Below are 18,962 nucleotides of genomic sequence, written 5' to 3' on the forward strand. Positions count from 1 at the left end.
CAACCTATTTCCTCCATCTGGGGACCCCTAGCCTTCCTGCCTATTACCCTCTCAGGGTGTCAGTGCTGGGCTTTCCTTGGGATTCAAAGTGGTAATTCAGAGACAAGGCTTAGCCCAGCCACAGCCGAAAACCTCAGGACACTGCAGATGCTTCACACAGTCACTAAGCAAACACAAGAAAATCAGAGGCAACCCTGCCTGCCCAGGTCATAGTTTGGGTGGGCATTGGAGTTGGGACCCTGGAAGGGATCATGGAGTATGAGTCCAGAGGAATTATGGGTCCTGGGTTCTGTTTATCCCCACTCCAGATGTCAAGAGCAAAGTCTGTGAGAAGGGTGACTGAAGAAGCTTGGAAAGGAAGGGTGGACAGAAGGTGCCTGTCCCAGACCATCGAGGCATGAGCACTGGAACATGCATGGAGTTGTGCATGTGGGCCCCACCCCCACTCCACAGCATAGGTGTAAAACCACCACTAATACCTTTTAAAATTCTGCTGGCCGTTTTTAAAGCTTTATGAAAGCTCTAGTGGCAACTTTTTAAAAATAGACCATAAGAAGGAGGCTCATGCTTGTGACTCAGAGATGGTTCAGTATTAGGAAGCATGTTAATAGCCATATTAATGCATCAGGAAGCAAAATCATAGAGTGAAATGGTACCTTGTACTGTTCACAGCATCCATTACACAAAGTCTCAGTTAAAAATAATGAGTATTTCCTCACTGAACGGAAAAATCGCAAGCCAAAGGCAGTGTTGAGTTTAATGGGCAAATACTAGAAGTTTTACCGTCAAAGTGAAGAAACTAAACTGAGGTGGAGTGGAGGGATACTCACAGTCCACCCATCTCCTCCAATGATGTAATATTGTCTGGAGGTGCTAGTCAATGCAACTAGACAACAAAAAAAATGAAAGAAGTAAAATTACTCATATAAGATAAATTTATTTGTCTATATAAAAAGATCCAAGCAAACTAAAAGAGCTAGCTATTTCAGTAAGAAAATTTAGTAAACCAACAAGAGGGTTAATTAATATTCAATTTCCTATATGCAAAAAACAAAGTTGCAAAATATATTGGAAGATCCCATTTATAATAGTAACAGTAAAGATACACTATCTGGTTAAATCAACACCCTTAATATATAAAAAGCTCCTAAAAGCCAACAAGAAAAAAAAATTTGCAGGATATAAACAGGAAAACAAATACAATGGTTTCTGAATTTTTTCACTCACCAGATTAGGCAAGATTTAAAACTTTGAAAGTACATGTACAGGAAACTGTGATGCCATTGTGGTTGCAAGGGTTGTGGGAAAACCAGCTGATTAGAGCATTATTGGCACAAGCTCACTGAAAAACAACTTGACAACTGATGCTGTTCAGTCGCTAAGTTGTGTTCAGCTCTTTGAGACCCTATGGACTTCAGCACCCCAGGCTCCTCTGTCCTCCACGATCTACCAGAGTTTGTTCAAAGTTATGTCCATTGAATCGGTGGTGCTATGTAACCATCTCATCCTCTGCCACCCTCTTCTTTTGCCTTCAAACTTTCCCAGCTTCAGAGTCTTTTCCAAGTCAGTTCAATCTTTTTGACAGTATCTCTCCAAATTACACAGGTCTCTTTCCCCCGTGGATTCTGGGAAGTTTCACTTCTAGGAATTTATCCTACATAAGCCTGCACAATTGGCCAAAGAAATGTGCCCTTGAATCTTTTTTCTATAGTATTGTCCGTAGTGAGGAAGATTTGTCATTGACTTCGAATCTCTCCGAAAGGAGATACAATTAACTGTGGCCTCTGGGAATAAGGGTGGGTAAGAAATTCAATCTGCGCTACGCTTCTTTTCCATGTGAATTCTCTAAACATGCCTCCAGTGCTTATTTAAAGAACTATTAAAAAAATATAACCGCTAAGTAAATAGATGCGATTCCCTGGTGGCTCAGACGGTAAAGAGTCTGCCCGCAATGCGGGAGACACGGGTTCGATCCCCGGGTCGGGAAGATCCGCTGGAGAAGGAAATGGTAACCCACTCCAGTACTCTTGCCTAGAAAATTCCATGGATAGAGGAACCTGGTGGGCTACAGTCCATGGGGTCGCAAAGAGTCGGACACGACTGAGCGACTTCACTCACTCACTCAAGTAAATAGATAAGTTGGTGCTGTTGTTCAGTGGCTAAATCGTGTCGGTCTCTTTGCGACCCCATGGATTGCACCACGCCAGGCTCCCCTGTCCTCCATTGTCTCCCGGAGTTTCCTCAGACTTCTGTCCATTGAGTCGGTGATGCTGTCTTACCATCTCATTCTCTGCCGAAAGTTCTCCAAATAAACTGAGGGTCAGAAAGGGTGAGTTACCGGCCCTAAACACACAGCAGCTAGCTTTCTCCGTCCGTCTCCTCGCCAAGGTGTGGGTCCGCTTCCGGGTTCCCCCGGCCCGCCCCCTCACCACCAGCCCCGCCCTATATACCGAGGCCCCTCCCCTGGCCCGCGGAGCGACCCAGCCAGTGGACTCCAGGCTGTAGTTAATGCACCACACGGACTTCGGGAGCGGACCTAGAGTCGGAGCCCCAAACGCTGGGACAGGTGACCCCAGGCAGGAGTGGTTCGTGCGGCCCGCCACCGGACCGGAGATCCCAACGGTCTTCTCGGGGGCGCTGTCCCTGGGCTCCACCTAGCCCTGGGGGAGAGATTGCGGGCCGCGCCGGGGTTAACGCGAGCCAATCCTGGGCTGCGCGGTACGTAACGGATTATTTGCATAGCGCTCTTCCGGGTTACGCAGCCGGCGGCGGGGTCTGGGGCTCTTTGAGGCCAATGGCGTGAGTCTATGCAAATGAGGGCGGAGATGGAGAAAGCGTAACGGGTAAAGGAGTTGGCCGCTCCGGGAGCCGCCTCCCAGTGAGTCCTCCCACCGTCCCACCTCCAATTATGTCCCCCTGCTGTGTCCACAGTCCGCCCGCCGACCATCCCCGCCACGCGCGGTTCACGGCTCTCCCCGCAGGACCCGCACACCTGCCCGGGGACGCCGGAGCGGCGCCGTCCCCAAGCCAATGCCCACCCGAGAGCCCCCCCAGACCCATGGCTCCCGGGGGAACCTGCAGACCCGTCCGCCTGGCCCTGGTCCTCCGGTGAGTCTATAAGGGAGGAGGGTTCCAAGGCCGAGCCCAGGCATAGGATTCATTTCCCCTCTTTAAGGGATGCCGGCTAACCCTCATTAACTCCAAACCATGATTCCTGCGCCTTCTGCAGCGGCTGGTGTCTAGAGGCCTCAAACCCAGCGCTCCCCGAACTGTGTACCAGCCCCAGCCCGGAGCCCACAGGACAAAGCCCAAGAAGATTGTATTTGAGGATGAACTCCCCTCCCGGGCCCTCTTGGGCACCAAGAAGTCTACTAGAGCCATCTGCGAGAGACATGTGCCTAGGCCCCACCCCGTGCCTGACTATGAGCTGTGAGTGGTTCCTAATTTCATGGAACAGGGAAGGGGCACTGAGGCTGGGGCTTTGACAAGCGAATAAGAGTTTGGTGGTTTAGTCACCAAGTTGTGTCTGACTCTTAGGACCCCATGGACTGTAGCCTGCCAGGCTCCTCTGTCCATGGGATTCTCCAGGCAAGAATACTGGAGTGGGCTGCCATTTCCTTCTCCAGGGGATCTTCCTGACCCGGGAATCAAACCTGGGTCTCCTGCAGATTCTTTACCAACTGAGCTACAAGGGAAGAGTAAGAGTTTACCAAATAGTAAAAAGAGAAGAAGGGCATTTAGGGCAGGGAGCCCAACAGAGACAAAGAAGAGCAAATTACAATGATTGTGAAAAAGAGCTCTTTCCACTCATACTTTGACCCCCTTTCAACCTGGTAGTAAGTACCCACCAGTGAGCACTGCAAAGGATCGGAGCCGCTATGCTGCAGTGTTTCAGGACCAGTACCCAGAGTTCTTGGAGCTCCAGCAGGAGGTGGGCTCTGCACAGGCAAAGCTCCAGCAGCTGGAGGCCCTGCTGAACTCACTGCCTGGACCCCGAAGCCAGGTCAGCACCAGGTGGAAACCCTCACCCTACATCCCTTGCAAGTGGCCTAAGCCTGGCCTCTGGAAGCCCAATGGGTTCAGATCTCTGGGCCTCTTCCTCGTCCAGGCTGGGCGGGCACCACATCACATGGGCCAGGGTCAGCCCTTGACAAGGTCCACCTTGTCTGAACCTCAGTTTCCCCATCCCTCCTTGGGTCCTGTGCTCCCTGAGCACCCGCTTCCTTCTCCCCTGGCAGAAGGAGGCCCAAGTTGCTGCCCGTGTCTGGAGGGAATTTGAGAAGAAGCAGATGGTGAGTCATGCCTCTTGAGTCCTACAGCCTGGCCTTTGCACCCCCCGCCCCCGCCACACACACATACTCACACTCCCATGAGGCTGGGCACTTGTGCCCAGTTTCATGGAAAGAAAACTAAGGTTCAGAGAGGAAAAGATGAAAGCTCAAGCAGCTTGAGAGGCATAGGCCAAGACTGCCATAAAGACTTCCCTGGATCTCACCCTGCTCAGGACCCCAGCTTCTTGGACAAGCAGGCTCGCTGCCATTACCTGAAGGGCAAGCTAAGGCACCTCAAGACACAGATCCAGAAATTTGACGACCAAGGAGACAGCGAGGGCTCTGTGTACTTCTGAGTGTCCTGGCGAATAGAGGGAACCATCAAAGTGGGGGGCCCTACACTGCCCTTCCTTCTCTTCTTCCCTCCTGATCTTTGCTGTTACTGTTGCCCCGCCTGGGGTAGCCATGCCTGATTTTAAATGCCTTCGCCTTTGAGGCCTAGATCTTATGGCCCCTCTTCCAGCAAGGCTTCCCAGAACCTCCTGCAGGACCTCCATGGAGACCCCACATCCCAGTCCATCCCCTGGAAGGGGGTCCTGCTCTCCATTCCAGTGGAATAAACATTTATTAAGTACCTACTGCCGCTTAAAACTCCTGGTTTCACTCGTCACCAAAAAATTGTTCTTCCTGAGCAAGGGAATTGGCCAGGGTCTCTGAGTAGACTGTGAACCCTAGTCTATCCAGGGGGCTCCAAGAGTCTCAAATGGCTTCCAAGCGTCTCCAAGAGTAGGAAGCTGAGGGGTCAACCGCTAGTGTCTCCTCCCCAGCCAGTAGGGTCCCCTAATGTCCATGCCGTGCCAGGCTCTGGGTAGCATGGATGGAGCACAGGTAGGACCAGGCTCCACGTGAAGCCCAGTGATGGTAGCCCAGGAGCTTTCTTTGAGCCTTGGCCTCCCAGAGCACAGGGGCAGTTAGGCAGGCTGCAGGCAAGGAAGGCAGTGCCAGCCTCTGGGTCACAGAGAGGTCTCAGCCCCAGGATTGGTCCTCAAGAACACATGTCCTCAGGAAGAGAGCCCACTGTGATAGAGCAAGGAGAGGGGGCTGGACCCCGACAGGTGTCCTGACAACCAGGGAGGCTCAAGATGTCTTCTTCCAGCAAAAGAGGTTTGGGTTTTGTAGAAGTTCAGCAATCAGGCCTGGACAAGCATCCAAGTCTCTGACCAACTGGAAGCAGGACAGACACCATGGTCTTGGTCAGTCCACAGATGTCCTATGAATCTGAGAAACAGTGCATTGCTGTCCAGCCGGCTGGAGTGGACATTCACTTATGCACAGGACCTCTCAGAAAACACCTACCCAGGGCAGAAACCAGCCCAGCTGCCAGTGGGAGAGCTTCATCCCATTCCAACCTCAGTCCCCTTCTGGGGACAGGGCATACCCAAGAGACCTTCACTCATTTGTTTCCGTCTTCCCAGATGTCCTCTGAGATGGACATGGGGGAGACGAGGGTTCCAATGGGGAACATTCTGGAGGGCTGAGGCTGCTTTATGGCTAAGCCCTAGCCCAACCTACAGGGTGAAACCCAGGTTCTTCCCTGTTTTCAAAGGACCATGATTGATAAATTTGTCTTCACTTGACAAGCCTTCAGTCAGGGCCAAAAGGTGCCACCCACCACCACCATCTGGGCCCTTTCTACCCATACCCTAGAGCCACAGTCCTGGCATAAATTCCACAGATGCCTTTCCTACTACAGAACTGGGCCACAACCTTCTGAGGCCGGGATGGCACGCCCCCTGGTGCCCTGCGTCACCCTATATCACCTCAATCAAATCCACATTTCAAGGTCTGACCTTAGAGGTCTCCATCTTCTAAATGCCAATTTCTAAAAGTTTTTTTAATTACGTGTAACAAAAAAAATTGAAACTGGCTCAGGCACAAAAGGGGAAGTCTGGGCTCATGGAACTGAAATGCCCAAGGGTTTCAGATGTGGCTTGATCCAGGGGCTCTGAAAGTATCCTGCGTAATTGGTCTCCTTTTTGGCTCTGCTTTATCCTCCTAATTTCCATCCTGCCATTGAATCTCACTGGCCAGCTCTGGGCCACATGCCCTCCCTAAACCAGTCGCTGTGGCCAGCGAAATGGAGGGCTATATCTGGGCTGAGATCAAGGGACAGAACTCGCCCCAAACATTTCTCCCAAGGACACTGGGGCCCAGACACCATGATTAAGGGTTGACCAAAGAAAACAAAGGGACTTCCCTGCCAGTCCAGTGGGTTAGGCCTTGGCATGGTTGGGGAACTAACATCTCATAAGCCGTGTGGTGCAGCTAAAAAAGGGAGAACAATAAAGTACTTAGTCCAGGGTTTGTGTGAATGTATGAGGCTCACTTTCATAGGCCAGAATCTAAATTCATCTGCTCAGCCCAACTCCTACAAACTCATTGGCTGACCTCTGGCCTCCCCTTCCAGCCTGTTTCCGCACAAAACTATCCCACACAAACAAATTTTAAAAAACCAGCAAGTAGGACTGTTGTTAGGTTGTAGGTGTTCCAGCTGGGCTGCGAGTGGGTCCCCATGGTAGGGTGCCTTCTGTGTCACCCCTCCCCCGACTAAGATGATGGAGACTGTGCAGGTAGGAAACTTCTTTATTATTGGCCTTGATTCATCCATCATGTAGTGTCCAACATGGATTACGTGTCCAGAGGATCAGTCTGGCACTCATCACCCCTGCCTGGCTGCAGCTGCCCCTCCAGTCCAGACGCCAGGACTTTGCCCATGACACCAGAGAAGCCACACCCCCACGAGTTTATTCTTGGGGTACCAAGGGACAAGGCTGTCCTGGGGTTGGACCCTCTGTCTCGCCCCTCATTTTCATCAGGGTTTCTGGGGAAGACTTGACTGGAGTCTAGACAAATCAGTCTCTTTTTGGTTTCATGATCATTTAGAAAACAGAAAAGACAAACATTTCACAGTCTTTAAAAAATAGGAGTCTGAGGAGGGAAGCCAGGGTCCTCTGTCTGGGGGAGCACCCTCCCCCGCCCCGGAGGCCTGAGCATCCGTGTCCCTTGAGGTCTGCAGACCTGGCCCTGTCTGGTCACTGGCCTGAGCCGTAGGGCCAGTTAAAGGTACTTCCTGACAGCAGCATGTCTCGGATCAGCGTCTCGATGGGCGTCTTGCCCACCAGGCGCATGAAGAACAGCTGGGAGATGAGGGAGGCCGGGACGGCACGCAAGGCAGGGAGCCGCAGCAGCAGGCGCCCAAAGCGCTGGGGCTGCGATGGGTACTGGGCCCGCACGTACTCGGTGAGGGCCACCTGCGCCTTCTCCTGCAGGCTCTCCACATGCGCTGGGTCTGAGAGGCCGCAGGCATCTAAGGGACAAGGGCAAGGTCAGAAGAAGAAGTGGCAGGAGGACACAGGACCCCAGGGCTGACCGGGGCTGGGGGACACCACTCAGGGCTGTTGGTACAGAGGAGGGCACTCAAGGGATGGGAGATAGGACCTAGGGCACAAGTGGGGGTGTCTAATATCTAAGGCAGTGTTGGTCCCCAAGAGATATTAAGGTGGCCTCATCTGAGGATGATGACACGGAGTGCAGGTCGTGATGTCTCAAGGGTGGAAGGGCCCTGACTAAGGCATTTAACAGGGAGACAAGTTCTAATCAAGCTTGAGGAGGAAGGAATTCCCTGGTGGTCTAGTGGTTAAGACTGCACTTCCACTGCAGGGGCTGCGGGTTCAGTCTCTGGTTAGGGAAATTCTGCATGCCAGGAGGTGAGGCTGAAAACACCCCAAACAAAAAGCTCAAGGGGAAGAGGGGGCTGGTAAGGGGACTTGGGAAGAAAAGCAAAGCCTAGAGAGGGTATTGAGACATACTAAACAGACCTCCCTTGTGAGTGAAGGTGACAGGTGAGAGCCCTATGAATGTCAGGGCAGAGAAAATGTCCTGGGTAAGTAAAGAGGGGCAAAGCCATATTATTGGATAAAAGCCACCTCCCAGAGTAGCCTGGGTCTGGCTCCGCATCCTTGGTTCCAGGAGACACCTAGTGGGACCTCCTTGCAAAGTGCAGAGTCTGCTATGCCACCACTCCCACCACAATAAAGCAGGGCTTTGGCGGCGGGAGGGTTACTGAAGACTAGGAAGGAACTAAGATGCCTCCGCCCCTAGGTGGGAGGGGCTTCAAGCCACACCCCCTACCCGATCCAGCTCTGCTGCGGGTGGCCCCTGGAGGACTTCCGGAGTGGGGGGCAGGTTGGGAGCCTGGGTCAGTGGTCTAGGGTCCTAGGAATCAGGGAGCGAAGGGTCCAGGAGAGCCCAGAACCAGGTGTCAGAGCACCCCTGCCTTTCATAAGTGGAAGACAGTCCTCCATTAAGTGGTCAGTAACAAGAGGAGCATCCTGATTTGGCAGATGAGGGTCAGAGTTTAGGGAGAACGGAAATCAGTAAGTGACGGACAGAGCCAAGTGGGCAGACCTCCCCTCCCGCGGCCCCCCACCTGTCATTCTGCCGTCAGTGCCCACTGAGCACGATGAACACCTTGATGAGGGGGTGAAGGGTGGGGGGGGTCTCAGGGAGCCTGAGAATCAAGGGGGGATGCTGTGGGGCCTTAAGACATGGAGCTGTGAGGGATCAAAGTTCTTATGAAGGCCTGGGATCAGGGAGTGGGGCCATCACGGACGGTGTCAGACCACCTGCATCGCCTCCTCCACTGTCCCCCAACAGCGCTAAAGGCGCATGCAGGGACGCAAGTCTGGCTAGCTGTAGATCCGGAAGTGGAGGACTAAGGGGGTCAGGGTCAGGAGCTAGGTCTCTCCCCTCCCCCACCCAGCCCCTCCCCAGGCCAGAGCCCCCGTTCCAGGGCGTCTCACCAGGTGTGAAGAGCGCGATGGCCTTGAGGCAGCCGTACTCCGCGGAGTCGACCTGCAAACGGCCCAGTTTGTCCACCTGTTCCTGGAAGGCGCGCACCTGGTCCATGAAGGCCACGGCACGCTCGGCGGCCATGGGCGCGGCATGCAGGCCGGCGGCGGCCAGCAGCGGCGCCGTGTGCAGGGGCAGCGCTGCCTGCGCCGCGTTCAGCACGAAGAGCTCGCTCCAGCTGAGGCGCAGCAGCGCCACCTGGTCGGCCACGGGCAGCTCGGGGAAGAAGGGCGCGTGGCGCGCCCACTCCACGGTGCTGAAGAGCAGCCGCGCCGCCAGCTCGCACACATTGTCGATGCCCAGCACCGCGCCCGCCGCGCCGCTCCCGGCTCCGAAAGCGCCCGCGGCTCCTGCACCGAAGCGCCCGGCCGCGGCGGGATAGGGCTCGGCACGCAGCAGCTGCGCAATCAGCTCCGACACCGGCTGCCCCGGGAAGAGGTCTCCGCCGGCCACGGCCAGCGCAGAGCCAGGAGGGCTGCCCGAGGAGGCTGCCACAGTGCCGGGTAGCGAGTGCGGAATTCGGCCGCGCTGCACCGCTGAGAAGGGGAGATAGAGATGAGGGGGTGGGGAGGGGGAGAAGGGGGAGGGAGATTGCCAGCACGCAAGAAATGCGGAAGGTACAGGAGAGGGAGGAGTGGAGTGGGGACAGGGAGCGGGGCAAGAATCAGAAGACGGGGAGTGAGGACACGGGAAACCAGAGAGGGGAGTGTGGGGTGTGAGGAAGGCGGGGAGGAATTAGGGGGAAAGTGGGAACCCCGAGTCATGGGGTGGGGCAAGTAGGGAGGAAGAAAGGTTGGAGATAAAATTATCAGAGGGTTACTCATACCCTCCGCTCCAAGCCCCCAACTCAGCCCTTCCCTGAACCCCCAATCCCTACCTCATGGGCACAATGCTTGTTGGGAGGACAGAGGCCAAGGTCTTGCAGGCCCCACCTTGCTCCACCCTGTGCCCCCTGAGGTCATGTCCAGCCGCCATGGGGCTACTTCTTTCAGAGAAGGAAGGTGGGGGGGCATCTCAGGTGGAAATGGGACCACTGGGTGAGGGCTAATTTAATTCACATACCCGCCTCCCCCTCTTCTGGACTGTGTGAGCTCCCTTCTGCAGCCCAGGGAAGCCAGACCTATCAATCATGTTCTCATCTGTCAATCATAGGAGTCTAAGAGCTGATAATGGGTCTAGGGGGGGCAAGCACCTTCCTAGGACATGGGCACGTAGCCAGCCTACTCCTCAAACAAGTGATCAGTAGGAGCTGGCACTGATCTCTCCTATGGAAGTAGGATATTTCTCTACCTCCCAGCCCCACCCTCCAGGTCATGGCCCCCTAGAGCAGGTCTCATCTGCCTGGGCCTCTGCAGTGACCTCAGTGTTAAGAATGAAATCCTGGTCAGTAGCAAAAAGTCACTGTTAGCAAAAAGTAGTGTTAGTTGCTCAGTCGTGTCTGACTCCTTGCGATCCCACGGACTATAGGCTGTAAGGCTCCTCTGTGCATGGGATTCTCCATACAAGAATCCTGGAGCGCGTAGCCATTCCCTTCTTCAGGGGATCCTGACCCAGGGATTGAACCCGGTCAGTAGCAGGTGCTCAGTAAACATGAGATTCCATCAGTAGCTTTGCCTGTGATGGGGAAGGACCAATTGCTGGCCTTGGCCAGTGCCCCCAGGGATCACGTAGGTGACAAGAGGAAAGCTGAGGTGCAAGGAGGAAGGGTGGCTGTATGCCAGCCTGGCCCATGCCACAGTGGGTGGGGTGGAGGGGCTGACTGGGCTAGATGCCAGACAGAGACTAATTAGTAAGCTTTAATGAGGTGACATGCCCAGTCTCATCACCTCCATGAACTTCTGGTCAACCCACCATGAAGCAGTGCAGGAGAGGGACACAAGTGGGAGCTGAGGGCTAGCAGAGCTGATCAAGGAAGCAGCATTCAAGCCTTATCCCATGTGATTTGAAGTCTCAGGAGCCTCTGTCTGTCAAATGGGTGTAGCTGGGTTGAGGGCCAACAATGAATCCCAATTAACCTCTGGCTCACTTGGTTCTAAAGCCCACTGCCATCATTCATCCATCACCCGGCCACCTCAGGGTCTTTGCATTTGCTGTTCCTGCTTCCTGAGAACCCCTTCCCCAGCTCTTCCTCCCCATTAAGCCCAGACTGTGTGGGTTCAAATCCCAACCACAATTACATTGCTCTCTGTACTCTTTCCCCACCCATAAAAGTATGCAGTTGATAATAATCATGACGATGATAACACCAATCACTGAATTAAATGAGAATGTATCTAACTGGCTTGGAATAGCTTTTGAAACATGAAAGTGAAAGTCACTCAGTCATGTCCGACTCTTTGGGACCTCATGGACTACACAGTCCATGACTTCTCCAGGCCAGAACACTGGAGTGGGTAGCCTTTCCCTTCTCCAGGGGATCTTCCCAACTCAGGGATTGAACCCAGGTCTCCCACATTGCAGGCGGATTCTCTACCAGCTAAGCCACAAGGGAAGCCCAAGAATACTAGAGTGGGTAGCCTATCCCTTCTCCAGTAGATATTCCCAACCCAGGAATCGAACCAGGGTCTCATAGTAAGAGCTAAATGGATAGTAACTCAAGCCAAGAAACATTAAGCACCTTCCATGTTTTAGAACCTGGTGTAGGCTCTGGGGATGTGTCAGAAAACAAGACAGACAAAAGTTTCTGACCTTGAGGAGCAAGCAAATTATAAAGCAAGATAGATGGCCCGAATAAAGGGGTTGCAAAGGGTAATCAGGAGGGCTTCTCGGAGGAGGTATGTTTAAGCAAATCTTAAAAGAAGGTGAGAGAGAAAGCCATGTAGGTGTCTGGGAGAGGTGTTCCAGACAGAGGGAACCACCTGTGCAAAGGCCAAGAGATAGGGCTGTGTTTGGGTCATGATCTGAGATTTATTATTTCCACCTCGAGACTTTGAAGATCTGAAGCCTGGATTTGATGTGGATTTTAGGTCAAATTCACAAGTGGAGACAAAATCCAGGTTGCGGGGGTGGGGGTATGGACAGTCACCCCCAACTTCACATGACCAAAGAGAGTGATCAGATGATCTTAAGAGAAAGACTCTGGGCAGCTGTTCCCAGCTTCTTTCACAGAGGCTCAGCAGAGAAGAAACCAACAATAAAGCGGGAGAGACTCAGCTTTTAGACACAGAGAAGAACTGCCAGCCTGGCTCATAAGAGTCCAGGCAGAGACACAAAGTCCAGCCTTGGAGCCGACATTGAAGTGGGCCAGGTTCTGCTCCCTAGCCCAGTGCTTCATGTAGAAGTCTATAGGTTCCACCTGAATTCTAAGAGTGATCGGTGGAATTCTAGACCTAGCTGCTCTGCGCAGATCCACCCAAGTCCCCAGGGCAAGGACAAGAGGCTGGGCCTCCCTCTGGCTCCCAGCATCCCCGATCAGGCGGAAGGGTGAGCTGCCCTTTGCCTTAGTCGGGTGAGTTCCTGCCTTGGGCAAACACAAGGCAGAGGGTGGAGGGAAAGCAAATCAAAAAAAAAAGTACATCATTGTTCAGAAAGTGGTGGCCAGGATAGAGGACAGAGGGTTACCGGGGTTAACTTCAGGTTCCCTGCCCCTGAGGCCGGGTTGGGAGAGGTTGTGGGGAGAAATGTTCTAACATGGGCCAAAGTGGGGGAGCCCCTTGCAGCCCAGTTCTGCCTCAGCCACCAGGCAGCCATGGATAATTGGATTCCTCCAGCCCAGGGCCAGATCCAGGCCCACGGGATCTCAGGATCGGTGGTAACGAGGTTAGCAGGCGCCAGACCCCACCCTCCATGGCTCCCAGACCCCAAGAGAGGGAGCAAAGGGCAGGCCGCTTGTTCACCCTCTGCCCACCCCACCCCAGCAAGTACTCACCTTCCTTCCTCATGCCCACCCGGAAGCACTTCTTGAGGCGGCAGTATTGGCACTGGTTCCGGTGATGCTGGTCGATCTGGCAGTCACGGTTGGACCTGTGGGCATGCAGAGGTCACCAAGGAGGTCACCATGACACCTACATTCTGGCCTGGGAGCCACTTTGTGAGACGTCTTAGAAGGTTGCACCTGGGAACCACCAGGACCACCCCCCATCCCTACCAACAACCTGGGCTGGGCAGATGACCCCAAAGTGGCACAAAGTTTAAGCCTGCAGGTGTGCAAAAAGGAAAGGACAATTTGGGGGAGTGGAGACAGATGAAGAGCAGTCTGTGGCAAAGTGGATTAGCATGCCAGGGAGGGTTATGTTGGAACTGGGTTTTGAAGGATGAATACAAGTTCCCCAGATGACCAGAGGCAGTTCCTGGCAAAATGACAATGATACCCAAAAGATTTCCAGTTACATTTTACTTGGTCCTCGTCAGGCCAGGGGACAGGGTCTTTGTCCCAGGGCACTATGAGAGCGGAGAAGGAACATGGTCACAGAGCAAGACTTTGTGAGTTGACTAAGAGATGAGAACCCAGGCCAGTCCTCTATGGGGTCACAGCACCATGGGGCCCCAACATTACTGCCTGGCACGAGGCCACCATCGATGTATGAACAAATGAAGGAATGAATGAATGAACTCCTGTACCCCTCTAAGATGTCAAACCCCTTCTCTAGAAAGACCATCCAACACCTAACTGAGCCCAAGAAGCTTCCTCCAGGGGGTCCTCGGGGATTGCTGGTGCCTTTTCCAGGGATGGGACACGTGGCCCCGCCCTCTGAAGCAACGAGTTCCGTCCAAGGTCAGTCACAAGTTGGAAGGTTCAGGCCTTTGTTCTTCCAATGTCCCCAGCGCCCTTTTTCCCCTTGGCCCCTGTTCTATGTTCCCTCCATCTCTCTCTCCTCTGAGCCTTTTGAGGCCTAAACCAAGGGCTGGAGTCCCAGCTGGGCACCAATCGGGTACTCAGAGCTAGTCACAAAGTAAGACAAATACTTAATGAAGTTAAAAAGTCAAACACATCTTAGCTGCGGACACCCAAGGCCCGACCCTTGGGCAGCCACTCCTCCACTGAGCCTTGGTTTCCTCATCTGGAATTGGGAGGCCAAAGGCCAATTCTGTATGGGATGCACTCATTCTGGAGAAAATTGGGAGTGCAGGTTGGGGGAGTGTCAAGACTCGGGCCCCACCTGGGAGTCCCAGTGGCCAATTTTGGAGAGGTGAGGCTCCAGAGGGCCTCTGTGTCCTACAGCACCAGCCTCCGAGCCCCCAGGAAGAGGCCCTACTAGGGCAAAGGGAGCTCAGGCAGAACCAGAACAAAGCCCAGCAGGCAGGCAGTGGGAGGGTCCTGGGCAGCCGGGTGGAAACAGCCAGGCTTGGGGCAGGCAGGCAGGGGCCTGGCTCGGGTCCCGGAGACTTCAGGGGAGACCCTGAACCTTCTGCCTCAACTTCCCCAGTTGTAGAGTCAGGAGAGATCTTCTGTCCCTCCAGATGGGGAAACAGTAAGTTCTACCTGTTATCCCACCTAAACAGCACATGCTTTGCCAGACCCCACAGTCCAACTCTGCCTTCTCCCTGGGCTTCTGGCTTTCAGTCCCATTTGATCATTGCTCTCTTTTGCTTACACACCTTCTTCCATGGTTCCCCATTACTTTCACTCCAGAATTTCTGACCCACTTGGCTCTAACTTCTCCCATGCCTGGGTGGTCTCACATTACATCACTGATCCCCAATCCTGCCACTGAGTGTTTGCTGGAGCCACACTCTCTGCAGGAGTGCCCTTCGCTTCTACCTGCTAAACCCCTCATGTTTCAAGGTCCACCTCCTGTGGCCTTCCTCTCTGACCCTCAGACAGAGCTCCTTGTTCCTCCTGGGACCCCAGACCATCCCTCCCTCTAGCCCAACCCAGACACCACAGACTGGGACACCTGTGTCTCACTGTATCTCCCTCAAACTGGGAGAAGGCTGGGCTTGGAACTGGGGTCTTTTCTAGGGTACTGGCATCAAACCACGCACGTCAGGCCCCGAGGGGTCTTTGTTGATTCAACCTGAGGCTCAGAGAGAAGCAGTGACTTCTCCCGGTCACACAACACAGACCTTCTGAAGAACATGCCAGTGCCAAACAAGGCCCCTCTCCCTGGCCTTGGTGCTCCCACTCTAAGGAAGCCTCTGGGACCCCCAAACCACCTGAGCCCCTCCCCTGCCCTCCCTAAAGACCCGGCCAGAGAGCACACAGTTATTCCAGCAACAAGAATGAGGCCAAAGTCTGGTGGCCCAGTTAGCATTGGAGGAGGGAGTAAGCCAGCTCCGCGCCATACAAAGCCGCCCCCAACAGGCCAGATCTGGGGCCAAATTCCTGCTTCAGGTACCCAGGGCCCCACCCAGTAGCCCTGCCAACAAGCCATCAGCAGCTCCCCCTGGGGAGGTCCTGACCCAGACTTGCCTGGCCCCCCACCTTCCCAACCCCACAGTTCCCTTGCTAAGCCCCAAGTGGGCAGGGTCTCTCCCTGGGTGACCCAGGGCAGGTGCCAAGAGCTTTCTGGGCCTTAGTTTTGCCCATGTGGAAAATGGGACCCTCCAAACGGGCTCTCCAGAGCCCAAGCATGTTCCTGGAGGATGCAGAGTAGCGGTTTGTCAATGGAGGAAAAGGGGACTCAGCAAAAAGTGATGGGAAAGGCGGGGTCCTGGACTGGACACCCAGTGCCAGCAGCTTCTCCCCTAGACCTAATGCCCTGTCGGGAACCAGAAAAGCTAGCCAGGTCACACCCGGCCAGTGGGGACTCCAACCTAGGACAGCCTAGGGCTGCTTCTTGGAAACATTCATCCCCACCCAGTCTCAGAACCGACAAAAGTTTCAGGGATTTTCCAGGATCCCAATTCTGCACCTACTCCTAGCTGGGAAGGCGTGTAGAGGGGGTTGCGGGGCTGGAGCAGCCAAGATACGGTCAAATCCAGCCGCCACCTCGGACCTCTCTCGCAGGAGTTTCCGGTGACCCAGGGCCCAGAGAGCGCCCATGGGGGTTCCCCCTGACGGGCAGGCCCAACCCCCACAGCAGAAGTGCCCCCCTCCCCCGGCCCCATGCGAAGGAAGCCGCCCTGTGCCACCTAGTTTCGCTCCAGCCGCCGCCTCAGTAGTCAGGGCGACTTTGGAAGTGATATTTGACCCCAAGGGCGCGCCGTATCGATCCGCGCGGCCGCAGACAATGGCCCCCGGACGCTGTGAGCTCCACAGTCCAAGTTCCACGTTCGATCCCCACCCGGTCCCCGGCGCGCCGAGATTCCCAAGGGAAGGGATGCCCTGGGATTAGGGACCCACCCCTGACAGCACCCCAACCCCTCGCAGCGCAGAGCTGACCCCTCTCCGGAGAAAAGGAAGGGAGGGAGGAGGAGCGAGTAACTGGGGCGGAAGCTGCCAGGGACCACCTGATGGGGGGGGGACCTGCACCGATACAGCGCCGACTGTATACACAATCTCAGGAGTGTGATGGAGAGGGGGCGAGGGACCTGTGCCCCGATCTCTGACGGGAAGTAGAGAACCAGGGAAGGTCAGCGCCAGGCCCAAGGTGACCGAGCAGGTCAGAGGCCCGGCCCGGGTGCCGGCGGCGGTGCGCTGAGAGGGGGCTCACCGGCAGGTGTAGCTGAGGTTGCGGCGGATGCTCCGCTTGAAGAAGCTCTTGCAGCCCTCGCAGGTGAAGACGCCGTAGTGCTTGCCGCTCGACTTGTCCCCGCACACCACGCAGTCCACCTGCAGCCCCGGCCGCTCCTCGTCGCCTGGCTCAGCGTCGCTGGCGGCACCGGGGGGTGAGGCCGAATCTTCCTCCGCCGCGCGCGGGTAGCCGCCCGCCTTGTCCACGCCATTCGTGTCGCCGCCGCCCCCGGGGCCGCCCCAGCCGCCGGTCACCATGGCCATAGCCCCCGGGCAGCGGGGCCGGGGCGCCCCCTCCGCGTTTCTCCCTCGGGGCACCCCTCTCGGCCCGGGGGACCCTAACCGGCGCGCATCCGGTCCCGGTGCGCGGGGGTCACCCGGTTGCACCCCCCAAAAAAGTTTTGCAGCAACTTCCTGCGGCCGGTCCGCGCGCCCGGGCGGAACTGGTCGGGCCGGTTCCAGGTCAACTTTCCCACGCGTGCGCGGGGCCGGGCCCCGGACCGGGGGGGCGCGCTAGAGGTGCTGGCCGGGGGCCCCGGGGACTCGCGCCCCGCCGCCCTGGGGCCCCGGCGGGGGAGCTCGGGCCATGGCCCGGCCCAGGCAGCGCAGGGGGTGCCCTCCGGCCTGGCCGCCGCTCGGCCAAGGGCTGCGGCCAACTTAGCGGGCTGCCATCCGAGCGCGGGAGGCCGGGGGGAAAGTTTGGCCGCAAGTTGCGCGGCCGCCCGCGGCGGGGGGGAGGGGCGGCGGGCGTGCTCCGGGGCCGGTCACCGCACCCCCTGAGGCCCCCAGGGCCCCCGGCGGCCGCTCGGGGCCTGCAGGACCGCGGGCCGGCGCTTCCCGAGCTGCCGCCCCCGCTGCGGCCGCGCCCGCCCGGCCTGGGCCTGTGCCTGAGCCCGAGCCTCGCTCTCGCCGCCGACCCCGCGCGCCGGCCTCGCGCTGCGGCCGGTTTGACACACAACGTTCCATTCGCGGGGCGGGCGGGGGGCGGGGGCGGGGGCAGGGGCGCGCGCCGCGGGCTGGGGGCGGGCGCTCGTTGCCCCGGCGACGGCCGCCCTTATAAGGACATGGGTGGCCGTGCGCGGCGCCCGGCGCCCCGGCCGGCGGGAGGGGCTAGGGCGGAGCGCGGGGCCGCAAGGCCTGACCCTCCTCCCTCCCCTCCCTCGCTCACCCCACTCCCACCCCCGTCCTCGCCCGGCTCCAGCCTTAACCCCTGCCGGGCCGCGGCGGGAGCCTGGGCCACTGCTGCCCTCTGCCCTTCCGCAGCCTCGCCAAGATGTCTCTCTAAGGCCCTCCCCTCCACCTCCGGCCTTGGAAGTTGTGTAGCTCAACCGCCCTCGAGGCGCCCCTCGGCACCACCCCCTTGCATTCCCGGCAGAAGCAATAATGGGGGGCCGGTTGCACCGGGGGGCACGCCCCTACGCAGTACACACACACCACACACACCACACACTCCCCTCCTGGGGCATTTCTTTGCACAGTTGCATGATGGATTGTGTTTGCTTCCTCTTCCAGAAAGTCGCGGCGTCCGACCCCCACCCCACCCTTTCTCTGCTTGGGCTAACACCTGGTGTTCGGAATCTCCGGGGGGGAAGGGATGTTGTGGTCTGCGGCCGGCAGGGGCGCGAGGTCAGGGGGCCCCTCTCCAGAATTTCAGGCTTCTGGGGGCAGGGCGCCCACCCGCCCAACGAGGCTGGAGGCAACAGGAATGCCCACCACCCCTGACGGCGGCCTGCCCCCTTTCCCCTTTAATTTCCTTTTCTTTCTATGCTTCACAGAAAGAGCTTGACCAGGGGCCGACTGGACTACAGATGTCTCTTCCAGGCTCCCCAGAGTTTCCCAGCTGCTGCTCTGCCTCCATGTCACTGCCTCCAAGACCCCGGGTAACGGCAGCCAGCATATATTAAACACCCTTTGTATGCTCTCCTGGCCGCCCTGGGCAAAGAAACCTGAGCCTTGCTTCTGAGCCTGTTAACCTTTAACCGGCTGGAAAAGCCCTTCCTGCAGTGACCTTTCACCTTGGAGTCCTGAAGGTCCAGGCCTTATCTCCTGCCCTGCCCTGGGCTAAGCTGGACACTCGGACACGTGGCTGGGCCTCTAAGGGTTGCAGGCAGGAGAGAAAGGTCCTCTGCCCCCACCGGCCCCTACACCCTCCTCTCTCAGGAAGGGTCCTTGAGAAAAGCCATTCCCCTCTCCAGTTGACGTCTGAGGGGCATCCTCCCTGGCAA

The 18,962-nt window shown here is 56.6% G+C and overlaps 2 protein-coding genes across 4 annotated transcripts; one reads left to right on the forward strand and one right to left on the reverse strand.

The window, feature by feature from the left end:
- Positions 1-2,455: 2,455 nt before the first annotated feature.
- Positions 2,456-4,910, forward strand: OCEL1 (occludin/ELL domain containing 1). Of its 3 annotated transcripts, none has more exons than XM_006057882.4 (6): positions 2,456-2,718; positions 2,982-3,108; positions 3,230-3,429; positions 3,838-4,003; positions 4,239-4,292; positions 4,505-4,910. In XM_006057882.4, the coding sequence occupies exons 2-6, from the start codon at positions 3,031-3,033 to the stop codon at positions 4,625-4,627; spliced, it is 621 nt and encodes a 206-aa protein (XP_006057944.1). In that variant the 5' UTR covers positions 2,456-2,718; positions 2,982-3,030; the 3' UTR covers positions 4,628-4,910. The 3 variants fall into 3 exon arrangements, with proteins under 3 accessions (XP_006057944.1, XP_006057942.1, XP_006057943.1); XM_006057880.4 differs by having other exon boundaries at positions 2,457-2,718; positions 2,932-3,108; XM_006057881.4 differs by lacking the exon at positions 2,456-2,718 and adding an exon at positions 2,755-2,878.
- A 1,988-nt stretch (positions 4,911-6,898) lies between these two features.
- On the reverse strand, positions 6,899-17,679 carry NR2F6 (nuclear receptor subfamily 2 group F member 6). The gene is made up of 4 exons (XM_006057883.3): positions 16,718-17,679; positions 13,051-13,145; positions 9,134-9,718; positions 6,899-7,638 (listed from the first exon to the last, which is right to left on the reverse strand). Exons 1-4 carry the CDS (start codon positions 16,999-17,001, stop codon positions 7,364-7,366), a joined length of 1,239 nt encoding a protein of 412 aa, XP_006057945.1. The 5' UTR covers positions 17,002-17,679; the 3' UTR covers positions 6,899-7,363.
- Positions 17,680-18,962: the final 1,283 nt, after the last annotated feature.

Source organism: Bubalus bubalis, chromosome 9 (assembly GCF_019923935.1).
Source record: "Bubalus bubalis isolate 160015118507 breed Murrah chromosome 9, NDDB_SH_1, whole genome shotgun sequence".
In the NCBI taxonomy this organism is placed as follows: domain Eukaryota; kingdom Metazoa; phylum Chordata; class Mammalia; order Artiodactyla; family Bovidae; genus Bubalus; species Bubalus bubalis.